The sequence below is a fragment of the Elephantulus edwardii genome, unplaced genomic scaffold (genome assembly GCF_000299155.1).
Source record: "Elephantulus edwardii isolate Elephantulus edwardi_28Jun2011 unplaced genomic scaffold, EleEdw1.0 scaffold00001, whole genome shotgun sequence".
Classification (NCBI taxonomy): domain Eukaryota; kingdom Metazoa; phylum Chordata; class Mammalia; order Macroscelidea; family Macroscelididae; genus Elephantulus; species Elephantulus edwardii.
Window position 1 is genome coordinate 37,293,848 of NW_006399751.1, and position 13,477 is coordinate 37,307,324.

General features: G+C 39.2%; 1 protein-coding gene across 1 annotated transcript in view; it reads left to right on the plus strand.

The window, feature by feature from the left end:
- The window catches only part of CCDC141 (coiled-coil domain containing 141), a 258,070-nt gene that overhangs the window by 92,593 nt on the left and 152,000 nt on the right, over positions 1 to 13,477 (plus strand). Inside the window, exon 6 of the mRNA XM_006878954.1 lies at positions 12,660 to 12,776. Within this exon, the coding sequence (XP_006879016.1) occupies positions 12,660 to 12,776 (117 nt within the window). The remainder of the gene's footprint in view (positions 1 to 12,659; positions 12,777 to 13,477) is intronic.

Consider the following 13,477-nt stretch of genomic DNA (forward strand, 5'->3'; position numbering starts at 1 on the left):
TGGTTGCACCATTTTACACTTCCACCAACAGTGAATAAGGGTTCCAGTTTCTCTGCAACCTCACCAGCATCTGTTGCTTAGAGAAAAGCCAATTTTCAAGGTTTCTAATACTAGAAATCTGATGGTCATGGCCTCTGATAAAAGCTGTAGACTTTTCCAGCTTGATACCTTTACCCAAGGACTGGTCTTCTTGATAACATGCCCAAGTCTCTATGGGGCTGGAATGAGAACTTGCAGCCATCTTTAATCTAGCACACTTCCTGGAGACTGCAGAGCAGCATTTCATAGCAAGTTAGCACATAGTGTCCTAGGTGTTTACGGATCTCCCAGCCGCTGTCCCACACATGGTGCTGGGTACAAAGATGTCACACTTTAAAAGGACTAAGACTTGCTTGGAATTTTAGCGTTTACTCTGCTCATGTTGTCTCCTAATTCTCAATTTCCCTCCACCCCCTAACTACAAGTAGTTTATCTCAAAGATTCAATATGAAATTAATTTTTTAAGTCCTAGATTCAGAATAATCATGGGGAAATGTAAAATTTGGTTTCACTAGGAAATAGGACTTTAGTATCTCTCTCTCTCTCTGTCCTCAGTCATTCTCTCATTCTCAGTCTTTTTCTCATTCTCTCTCTCTCTTTTCTCAGTTTCTCTCTCATTCTCTCTCTCTCTCTCTCTCTCTCTCTCTCACACACACACACACACACACACGGTTATTAGCTTAGGCTTCTTAGGACAGAGCCCTAAACCCAAAATTATATTAAGAAACCCTTGCCTTAGGTATCTGTATCAGGGATGATTATTACCAATATACTGGGCTGGACTTTGGTTTTTTGAGAAAAGACTTCTACTGTTGGATAAATTCTTCCTAATAAGTGTGATGTAATGCTGGAGGTAAAATTTAGGTCCAGAAACTTCCAGTGTACTGATTTTATCTATTAGACTAAACCATTTTCCACCAGTAAGTAGATAGAAGTAAAGTATTTGCCTGGAAACATTTCAGAGTGGAGGACATGATTAATAAGGAAAGGAAAAAGTCCAGCAAGAACTGTATTTTGTGAATAAAGATGGGAAAAGGCCAAACATTTTCTTCTTGTGTGGGTGAACAGTTGATTTATACCACTTACTGAAAAACAATCTTTCTCTCATTTCTCTGAAGTACCATTTTTGTTATAAAAATGAATAATGGCTTTGGGAGAAATTATCTTTTCAATTAACAATTCTTACAATCTTTAGTCATAGTATATGCTTTTTTGGTCTTATTTCATTTCTCTCAGTAATGTTTTGTCACTTTTTTGTACTGGTTTTTTTTTGTCATCTCTTTTTACAATTTTTTAATTGCAAGTTTAACAAAAGTTTATAGAAAGGTTGAGCTTTCATTCATTCACAGATGTACAACTTTCCCCTTCCCTTTTCTTTCCCCCTCATTCAATTCACTACGTAATGCACTTCTTGTTCCTGATTGCTAACTGTCACACTTAAGAGTGTAAAAATAATGGACAATGCATGGGAACAGATGATGGGAAGGAGTGTCTGAAAGGAATGTATGAGTAGGCATTATATAAATAAATAGAAATATGAGAAGAGAAATTATATGTTTACACAAGCCAGAATGAGTAAAAACATAAAATATATTTCTAGGCAGGGAGACGATTTATCTGTGAGGTCTAGGATGTGACAGATCCAAACCATGATATTTTCAGTTGTTTCTTATTCATGTGGAAAGTTGGACATAACTTATGATTGTTGTTGTTGTTATGTGCCGTTGAGTCGCCTGCGACTCATAGCGACCCTATGTACAACAGCCCTAACTTATGATAGATAATCTTATTCCATAACTAATGGAATAAGGTAGATCAAAGCAAAGAGGAATTGATACCTTTGAATTGCGGTGCTGGTGAAGAATATTGAATATACTGCAGCCTGCCAAAAACCCAAAGTTGTCTGTCTCAGAGGAAGTGTGACAAATCTGCTGCTTAGAGGCAAGGATGGTGAAACTGCATCTCACATACTTTGGATATGTTGTAGGAGGCACGAGTCCTTGGAAAAAGATAGAGGCTTGCAAAAGCAGTGGATCAGCAAAATTGGAGGGAGACCCTGAATGAAATGGATTGGCACGCAGCCTACAACAATGAGCATGCGTGTAGCTAATAGAGACTATGAGGACAGTGTGGAACAGGAAAGGTTTCAACTTACTGTTCACAGCCTAACTTTGAGCCATAGTTGATGTCTTGGGATCTAATAATTACCCATCAGCAAAAAATGTTGTGATTTGACTATTTGTCCAAGCAATCCTCATATATCTCTCTTGACTTGGTAAATTATGGAGGGCTCCAGTCCTCCTAGAAGCTCCTATAAATAGAAAGGGAAATACTAAGAAATACTAATAAATTGCCATGTCAGTAATTAGCTTAGTCCCTGAATGGATCTAAAATTGAAACCCAGTACACACTTTGGACAGTAATTCTCCTCTCCTGTGCTGCTCTCAAGTTATCAGCTACAAAGCATCAATGATGGTCGCTTTTATGTTTCTTCCCCTAATGTTCATTATCGCCTAATTGGGGGAATGGCTTTTTGAATTCTGGTTATTGTCTAGCTAACAAAAGATGTTTGATTGGATTGCCTAATACAAAATAAGGGCAACTGTTTCCCAAATCTAAAAAGAGAAGTGAAATTGTTATTGTAATGCTAATATGCCTTTTAAATCAAAGTAGACATCAGAACTATTACCTGTGGCCATCAATTATAATTGAAAACATCTCTGTCTAGGTGTGTATTATTTGGTAATTGGAAGAGAGACTATCAAAAAGCCTTGGGTAAAAGAAGAACTGATGCCTCTCTCCACCTATATCAGGTGTTTTGACTCTAAAAGTAACTGGTTATTCTACAAGAGCTGCTCTGCACACAGAAAAGAAAATGAAAGTAATTTGTGGAGATTTTTGTCTTCCCTTAAGCATTTCTGTTGAGGTGGTTTGAATTGCTCATTGCAAGCCGGCCTCCTCCACTACTGTTTTAAACAAAGATAAAAAAGAAAAAAAGATCTGATCTCAGATTGTAGCGCAAACTGCATACAAAGAGAAGGGGTGGGAGTGACAGCTGTGGGAAGGGGGTACCACAATCTGCTGCATCTTTTTGTGAGGCAGCAGAAGTTCCTCTTGTTACCTGCACTGCTTGACCTTGACTGTCAGAGTGCATTTTCAATTGCTTATTATGTTCCTTAAGTTTTTGTCTTGCTCATAGCACATACTGTTTTGGAATTTTCATCTCACTTTTGACTTTCATTTTTATTCCATCTGCCCACACAAGCCTCATTCTCTCAGGCACATTTTTGGAAGGGTTGGCTCAAAGACCCATTAATCTTTCTGACAAAATTTCAGCAAACCTCAGACTCACTGCCGTTGACTCAGTTCCAACTCATGGCAAATCTCAATCAGGTTTCTGAGACTGGAAATGACCACAGGAGAAGACTGCTCATCTCCACCCCTAAAAGTCACTAGTGGATTTGAACCACCAGAGATGAGCAGCCTTTGTGCAGCAGTGCAACTTGCTATACATTATGCCACCAAAGCTCCCCTGTGACATGTTGTAGTTATTAGGTGCTATCAAGTACAGGACTCTTAGTGATCCCATGGACAACAGATTGGAACCTTTCCCTGTTGTGTGAACGGGTGGTTCCCTCCAAGGGTGGGCAAAGGGCCTGGAGTACTGCCTTGGATATTTTTTTCAGGGAAAAGGCCCAAGGAAAGGGAAAGGTGCCAACAGTGCAGTGCCCAAGTCTCAGTAGATGCTAATAGCTGTTTCATATACTTGTCTCTTCTCTCACTGCTGCTTGGAAGAATTGATCCCTCCCAAGCAAACAAAGGCCCAGGGAAGTGACAGTCCCAAAAGTTCAGTCCCCAAGTCTCCTTGATGAGTTTTTTAATACTAAGTCTATGAAATCTGGATATTTCCATTTGGACTAGTCATATGTCAATGTCACATGTCAAAGGGCAGCCCTATAAGATGAAACAAAATACTATAATGGAGTGTGCAAAAAGGCTATAGTCGGAAAATTAAAAAAAAAAGAGAAGAACTTGCTTAACATTTCTCTACCAGAAAGAACAGAAAAACAAATTCAAGCCTCAAGTTGCAATACTACAGGGTGCTGTGAGAAAAGTCCTTAATGATCCAGAAAGAATGAAATATAGATAGAAGGAATATATGAAGTCACTGTACCAAAAAAAGAATTGACTGACATGGAATTATTTTAAGAAGTAGCATATGCTCAAGAACTAATAGTAATAAGCTGCCTGAAGGCAACGGTAAAAGGCCCCAGAAGTTGGCAGAATACCAAATGACATGTTCAGATAAACAGATTCAACCCTAAGATTGCTTACAGGCTGTACCAAGAAATTGAAAAGACAACCACCTGGTCCACTGACTGGAAGAGATCCATATTTGTCTCAATTTTTTAAAAAAAAGTAATACAACAGAATATGGAAATTATTTCATAATAAATCATTAATATCACACACATCACATTTATGCTGAAGATGACTTATTAATGGCTAGAACATTACATCAACATAGAGCTTTGAGAAATTCCAGCTGGTTTTAGAAGAAGCTATGATACCAGGGATCTCATTGCTAATGACAGATAGATCTTACCTGAAAGCAGAGAATACTGTAAGGATATCTAACTGTGTTTTATTGACTATGCCAGGGCATCTTACTGTGTAGATCACACAACAAATTATGGCTAACATTGAGAAGAATGGGAATTCCAAATACTTGATTGTGCACATATGAACCTATTCAACCTAGACTAGACACTGTTACTCAAGCAAGGCAAGAAAATAACGGCATTGTTTAAAATCTAGAAAGGATTAAATCTGTATGCTAAGCAAATAATTTGAGAAGCTGGACTGTATGATGAAAAATATGACATCAAGATTGGAGATAGACTCTTCAATGACATATGTTATGTGGATGACAACCTTGATGAAACTGAGAAACACTGCTGCAGAATATTAGACTACAACTTTCAATATGGATTATATCTTTGAATCAGTATGACAAAAATTCCCACCACTGGAACAACATCATGATAAATGTATAAAAGGTTGACTTTGTCAATGATTTCCTCTTTCCTGGATCCATAATCAACATCCTTGATACCATTAGTCCAGAAATCAAAAGAAGAATGGGAATCCCAGAACACTTGATCATTCTAATGCGAAACTTATATTTGGACCAGGAGGCAGTCGTCAGAACAGAGCAAGGGAACACTGCATGGTTCAAAATTGGGAAGGGCATACGCCAGGGATGCATCCTATCTCCATACCTTTTCAACCTATATGCAGAACAGATTATCCGGGAGGCTGGGCTCTATGAGGAGAAATGTGGAGTCAAGATTGGTGGACGATTTATCAACAATCTGCGTTATGTGGATGACACAACCCTGCTTGCTGAAACTGAGGACGACCTGAAGCGCCTGCTGCAGAGTGTCAAGGACTGCAGCCTACAATATGGATTGAGGCTCAATGTCAAGAAGACAAAGATTCTCACCACTGGACTAATCGGCAGCATCAGGATGGATGGTGAAGAGATTGAGATTGTACACAGCTTTAGTTTGCTTGGCTCCATAGTCAACAGTCTTAGCACCAGCAGCCAGGAAATTAAAAGGCGCATTGCCATGGGAAAGTCTGCTGTTAGGGACCTCTCCAAAGTGCTGAAGAGCAGTGGTGTCTCTCTGGAGACTAAAGTGCGTCTGATACAGGCCATGGTCTTCGCAATCACCTGTTATGCATCAGAGAGTTGGACAATGACCAAGGAGGATAGAAGGAGAACTGATGCCTTTGAGCTGTGGTGCTGGAGAAGAGTACTGAGAATACCATGGACTGCTAGGAAAACAAATAGATTTGTCCTGGAGAGGGTTAAACCGGGTGGCTCCTTGGAGGCAAGGATTCTGAGGCTTCGTCTAACTTACTTTGGACATGTAGTGAGGAGAGACCGGTCCTTGGAGAGGGACATCATGCTTGGGAGGGTGGAGGGACGGCACAGGAGAGGAAGGCCCTCTATGAGGTGGATTGATTCAGTGACTGGGATAATTGGGAGGGGAATGTCAGAGACAGTGCGATTGGCACAGGACAGAGCGGAGTTTAGGGCTGTTGTACATAGGGTCGCTATGAGTCGCAGGCGACTCGACGGCACATAACAACAACAACAACATACTTTACTGGAAATATCTTCCTTAAAGGATAGCTCCAAAGTGCTGAGGAGCAATATTAGTTTAAAAACTGAGGTGCACCTGATAAAAGTCATGGAATTTTTAATTGGTTCCTATGTATCAGTCAGCTGTCAGAGACCTATCCAGAGTACTGAAGAGCAATGGCATCAGTCTGGAGACAAAGGTGCCCCTGTTCCAGGCCATAGTCTTTTCATTTGCTTGCTATGTGTCAAAGAGCTGGACAATGACTAGGGGTGATAGAAATAGAATTGATGCCTTTTAGCTATGGTGCTGGAGAAGAGTGTTGAATATACCATGGACTGCCAGGAGAACAAACAGGTTCATCCTAGAGAGGGTGAAACCAGGCTGCTCCTTGGAGGCAAGGCTTCTGAGGCTTCATCTGACATACTTTGGACATGTTGCAATGAGGGACCCATCCTTGGAGAGGGACATCATGCTTGAAAAGGTGAAGGGACAGAAAAAAGAGAGGAAGACCATTGATGATATGGACTGATTCAGTGACTGGGGTAATGAGGGTAGGTGTGTCAGAGATAATAAAGTTGGCACAGGCTAGAGCAGGTATCAGGCCTATTGTACATAGGGTCGCTATGAGTCACAAGTGATTCGATGGCATATAACAATAACAATATATCTGAAATTTGGATAATGAGCAAGGATGATAGAAGAATTGATGCCTTTGAGATGTGGTGTTGGAAAAGAGTATCGATTATCCCAGGGCTGCCAAAAGAACAAACAAAGATGTTTTGGAGAATGTGTAACCACACTGCTTCTTGAAGGTAAGGATGATGAAGCTTCGTCTCACATATTTTGAGCATTTTGTTAGGAGGGGTCAGTCCTTGGAAGAGAGTATGCTTGGAAAGTTGGAAGGTCAGCAGAAGAGAGAAAGACTGTTAATAAGATGGATTGACACAGTGACTATAGTAAGTATATCAGAGATGATGAGGATGGCACAGGATGGGGCAGGGTTCAGATCCATTGTTCATCATGAGTCAATTTGATAGCACATAGCAACAGCAGTAACACTTTCAAAGAAGGGAACTCTGATGGCTTAGTCTATAGGTTGTTGTGATGCTAACCCAAAGGCCATGCCTCTCCATGAGTTCGAATCCACAAGCAGCTACAAGAAAGAAATATGAGCACTCTTTCTGGGTAAGTTATAGCCTAGGGAGCTCATTGAAGGGTCTGCAAGGAGTCAGTTCCAACTCCACATTATGAGTTTGATAAACAGAAGCAGTAGACAAGAAATTAAAGATCAATTGTACTGGGTAAATATGCTGTCAAGGATCTCCTTTTAAGTAATAAAGAAAAAAGACGCTGGTTTAAAGACTACAGCTTGCCTGACTCAAACTGTAGACCCTGCTATGTGTTCAATTAATTGCACATGAGAGTTGGACAATAAAAGAAGACTGAAGATGCCTTTGAATTAGGATGTTGGCAAAGAGTATGGGCTATCCCATAGGCTGGCAAATGAGCACATATTTGTTGCAGCTAGAGTGTTCCTTAGAGGCAAGGCTAGTTAAACTGCATCTCATGTCTTTTGGGTATATTATCAGAAAGGGACAATCATCATTAGAAAGATGGAATCCTCAAGTAGATGGGGTTAACACAGTGATTGCAACAATGGGCCCAAGCATAGCAGTGATGTGAAGATGGCACAGAATCTGGCAAGGTTGTGATCTTTGCACAGAGGTTCTCTGTGAGCAGGAGGCCACTCCAAGGCATCTAACGACATAGCTGACAGTGATAATACCATAATACTGAAAAGGACTGCTAGGTGAACAAACAGGTTCATCCTGGAGATGGTGAAACCAGGCTGGCTTCTCCTTGGAGGCAAGGGTTCTAAAGCTCTGTGTGACATATTTTGGGTGTGTTGCAAAAAGAGGGACCAGTCCTTGGAGAGGGTCATCATGCTTGGGAAGGTGGAGGGACAGCACAAGACAGGAAGACTCTTGATGAGATAGATTGACTCAGTGACTGGGGTAATGGGAATAGGTGTGTCACAGACAATAAATTTGGCTCAAGATAGAGAAGAGTTCAGAGCTGTTGTATATCAGGTTGTTATGAGTCACAAGCGACTCGATGGCACATAATAACAATAATAGACTTGCAAAATTTTCCAAGTTCCTCTCTTTAATTTCTAAGGCAATTTCTTCATTTTTTTTACTGACCATTCCTGATTGCCCTTTCTTTTCATCTTTGTTGGCTTTTCTTTCTCAAAATCTTTTGCTCCTTGATAAACATCCCGCCCTCAAACAGACTTGTCAGGTTATTTCGTGACCTTTGTTCTAACTCTTGTAAGTGCTTCTCACTCATTCACTCACCCATTGCCATTGAGTTGGAACCAACTCATAGGTGACCATCCAGCAGTTTTTCAGGAGCACCTGGTGAGTTCGAACAGCAAGCCTTAGAGTTGGTAGTGCAACTTCTTACCCACTAAGCCACCAGAGCTTCCTCTTTAGATGGCTAACTACCTAAAATATCACATCAAATTGGTAATGTCACTTCACTTACCACTCAGGTCAAGCTGAAAAGTGGGAACTGGGCAAAGAGAGAAAATTTCTTTTCATTCCCTCTTAATCCTTCACTTCTCAAAATTTATTCCCATGAGAAGTACTCAATGCTTTTTCTTCCTTCTTTTACACATCCTCCCAAATCATGACTCTTATTTTCACACTTTTGCAGGAACCATGTTATACAGAAATGCCATGGTGCATCATTTAGTGTATTTACCACTCAGGCTTCAGGGAAGCGGTTGATATAGTGTAAAAGCTTATAGCAAGTGTAGCTATCTGCACTAGCTACTTGCTGGACAAAATCACTGATTCACTGGGTGTCAGTATTGTGGCTGATCTGCTCTAAGTTATTTAGGGCATCTTGTTGTTGGCATCAGAAGGCCCGAAAGTCTATGCTGCATACATCCCACAGACCACGATGAATCTGATCACAGAGGCTGTGCAAATGGCTTGACATGAGATGCAACACCTCACCATCACCTATGGCTGATTTTATGCCGGCTTTCTTTTTTTCTGTTTCTTTCTAGGTGTGTCTGGTAGTTAAAATGTATTGCTCCAGAGATCAGTATGCTCTAACAGGCAGGTATGTGTCTAGGGTAGAATGATTATCACCGCAGCTCTTGAGAGAATGTGTATATTCCCTTACAAGAACAGTGTCCTCTGATTGTTTAATTGGTATTTGCCAAATGTAGGGGATGAGATCAGAAGATATCTTTGAAAAAATCAAAACGACTCACCCCTTCCCAGCTTTCATTACTCCTGGCATGTGTTAGATGACAAGTCCTTGACTCATGAAATTTAATAGGGTTATATGAGGGTTCAGGCTTCTCATCTGTTTTTAGAGATTAGTGAACACCTGTTTGCACCCATTTTTCATTCACTCAGTCTCTGTATTAATGCTCCAAAGCATTCTTGAGATTTCTGGGTTCTTCCAACTTTAGTTAAAAACTCACTTCCATTGATTAATAAAACAAGTGAACCTAAAATCAGTGTACTCCTGATCCACTTCTGTGAAATCCTCAAACAATTCCTCTAATGGGGTTCTTATATGAACTTATTACATCTTTGTAAGAAACTGTTTTGTTTTCTACACATTAAAGATATTAATGAATACATTTTATACCCTTGCTAAGAAAAATATTCTCTGTAGGTTTTATTTAATTATAATATATAAATTATACATATTACATATATCATCTAGTTCTAATTGAAACATCAGGAAGATAATTTTGCCTTCAAATAATTGTTAACACAGAAACAAGATATTTTAGGTATGGAAATTGGCTAGAAAATATGTGTACTATACTTTGGAAGCAGGAGTGGCATCCACTTCCTAAACAACATGCCTCTGGGAACTCTATGAACTTTGATAAATGATGATAGTTATAGAAAGGCTTCAGGCCTTTTGTTCATAGGGTCACTATGAGTCGTGCTTAGCTCACAAACACCACCACCACCACCACATAGATTACCAAATATTCTCAAGAAAATTATGTCTAATTCACATGAGACCTGTCATTGGATCCACATTATACTCCTTTTTGCAGTGATGATAGGCTGGAATGATAGTTGACAAAGATTTCCAATGAGTAGGAAGCTGAAGAAATACTCTTGCCTTTTATTTTACTGCCTGTTGTTAGAAAATATTTGTGGGCTGTTGCAAGTCTTTTTTTCTCATTATCAGCTTTGGAATATCAGTTCTGTATTGTTCATAGGATGTCTTCTTCTGGGCTACTCTCTAATCCTTACTTCTACATGGTGCTATTGTATATGAGGTGTTTATGTATAGTATGCATTTACTGTGTGGATCTTTCAGGTATAACCTAGTTTTCTCCTTAGCTACCTGCTTAACTAGTTTCTCTGTAAGACTTTGGAGAAATCCCAAGGCTGCCCAGGCAAGACAACTTAGGCTGGAGAAAGACAGTGAAAGACTGAGCCATCGCTACCATTTAGAGAGCACTGCTAGGATCTATTTTTCATATTTGAAGTCATTCCCCACTCTACGGCTTTAGGACTTCAGGCTATTTAAGTGAATATCCCACAGACTGCCAAAAGAACAAACAGGGCTTCCCTGGAGAAAGTAAAATCAGAGTGCTCCTCAGAGGCAAGGATGGTGAAGCTTCATCTTACAGTGGGAGTGTTATTGGAAGGTTCAATCCTTGGAGGACATCATGCTTCGAAAGATGGGAAGGGTCAGCAAAACAGAGGAAATCTTTCATCAAGATGGATTGATACTGTAATTCTGACAGTGGGCTCACGTATATCAGAGATGAGGAGGACGGCACAGGATAGGGTGTGGTTCAGATCCATTTATCATAGAGCCACTAAACTGTAACCAACTCAACAGCACATAACATGAGTGGCAGTAGAAATAGTATGGGCCTGGGAATCGTGTAGACTCGGGGACAAATCCTTTCTTCATCACTTACTATGTAGCCTATAAGCTATGAACTTCTTTAAACCTCAGGTATGTTGTAACTAAAATGAGTTGTTGAGGGGAAAGAAAATATAGATAATAACTTTATTGTAGGGCTATTGTAACAAAGTACCACCAACAAGGTGCATTAAAATAGAAATATATTTCCGTATAGTTCTAGAATATATAAATATGAACTTAGGATGTTGGCAGGACCCTCTCGCTGAAGATCTTTCCTTGCATCTTCCAGTTTCTGATTGAACTAGGTGTTCCTAAGCTTTTGACAGCTTAACTCTAATACCACTTTAGGTGAATACCTGAGTCTGCTTCATTTCTTGTTTTTATAAGGACACTCACTAGTCAGAGTAAAGAGCTCTGGTGGCCTAGTGGGTAAGGAGTTGTGCCGCCATCCCAAAGAGAAGTAATTTGAATCCAGTAGCTGCTCCTTGGGCTTGAGAGAAAGATGGACAATCTCCTTGTGGATGATTTTCAGTCTCTGAAAACTTGCTAGAGGGTCAGCTCTGAGTTGGGTCAGACTCGATGGCAATGAACAACAATAAGAATAAGATATTGGATCAGTATGCAGCCCACTCCGGTATGACTTCATATTAGCTTTAATGAAATCTGCAAAGACCCTGTTTCCAGAAGGTCTCCATCACAGATACCAGAGATTAAGACTTGAACACGTTGTCAGGAGGCACAATTATCCCCATAAAAATGCCTGAAAAGTAACTAAGAAACTACCTAGCATGTAGTAGGTTCTTAAGAATCAGTAGCCATGATGTGACCAGAAGGATAGTGCTGTAAAAAATTTGAGAGTAATGCTCCATGCCTCTACCCTTTCCCTGGGATAAAGGATCTGCCTTCAGGGTGCAGTGTTGTCTGTCCCAAGTTACACCATCATTTAAAAGTGTGCAGCTTCTTTCACATCTAAATGAACATGAGTCATGCCCTTAGTCATTTATGATGTCAATGGAATTTTACTAAGTTCTCCATTTATTTTCTAAGCATAGAGTTCCAACAATTGCAGCCAATGAAGTAGTTTTTTACTATCTTTTCATACTATAAAATAAAATTTTACACAAGCTGTTTAGTATCTTCATATGGATCTATGAAACTATATTTAGATTTTTATTGTTATTCAGCAAAGAAGACTTGCATTCTAAAACAATGAATAATCCATGGGCTGTGTGAGACTCTATTTTTCCATCCTCCTCTCTTGTTAGAAGATTTTAAATTATTTCCGTGATGTCATATACTATACTGAATTGACAAATTATATTAATTCTTTTATGAGATTACTTTTCTCTTAAGAATGCAGATGTTCAAATGAAGGGAGGAGGAGTAAGAGCTGACCATATATATTAAGTTAGTTCATGCAATGAATACATTCAAAGAGACATTTTAGTAGCTGAGGTTCTGAAAGGTTGAAAAAATATTTCTGGTTTACCACACACTTATTCTGATCATTTATATGACTTTGCTTTGTTTATTCTTACCTAGGTGACTTGCTGGTTTCAGAAAACCATAAGAGAGTTACAAGAACAGCATCTAGGTTCATCGCTTTCAGACAACGAGGAGCTGATTCGTAAGCATGAAGAGTTGATGATAAAAGCAAAGGTAAGAGACATATTAGACAAGTTAAAAAACTCAAAATAGGCTTCCTGAAAATGCTCTTTTATGAGAAATTCAGAGCTGAGTGAAACTAATAAGCTAGGACAAACAACACTCATTAAAAATAAATATATCTTTTTTTTAGTTTCCCCCCAGTCTTCATGTCAGTTATGCTTTATAACCATGGTGTTGTGCAGTATTTGTCCTTTTGTGACTGAGATATATAATACAGTGCTTGGCATGAAAATGGTGTTTGATCTATACCTGTTTATTAAGCCCAGTTAGCTGTGAAAAAAAAAAAAAGGTACATTCTTCAGTTTTTCTCTCTGAATCTCTGGAGACTTACTGAAAGTCTGTCCCTTTTCATGTTTCTAGCTATTATTTATTTAAAACTCTAATAATTGGTTAGCTATCTCTATCCTTCCATCATATTCCCTTCTTATAGACACATAGTTTCAATAGGTTCAATATGTGATCTGTTGACATGTTCCCATTCCCAATACATATAGTTACATGTTTTCAATTTCTATAAGTGATAGTAAGTTGTATATATCATTGCATTCCTTTGTATAACACTGCATTTTGTTTACAGATTTCTTAGCATTCTTCATCATAGCTATGTAGGTATTGATGCTATATCCTTCATAATTTTTAAGTGCCTATCATTTATTTACCTTTTTCTGATACTAGATCTTCTATCTTGCTGA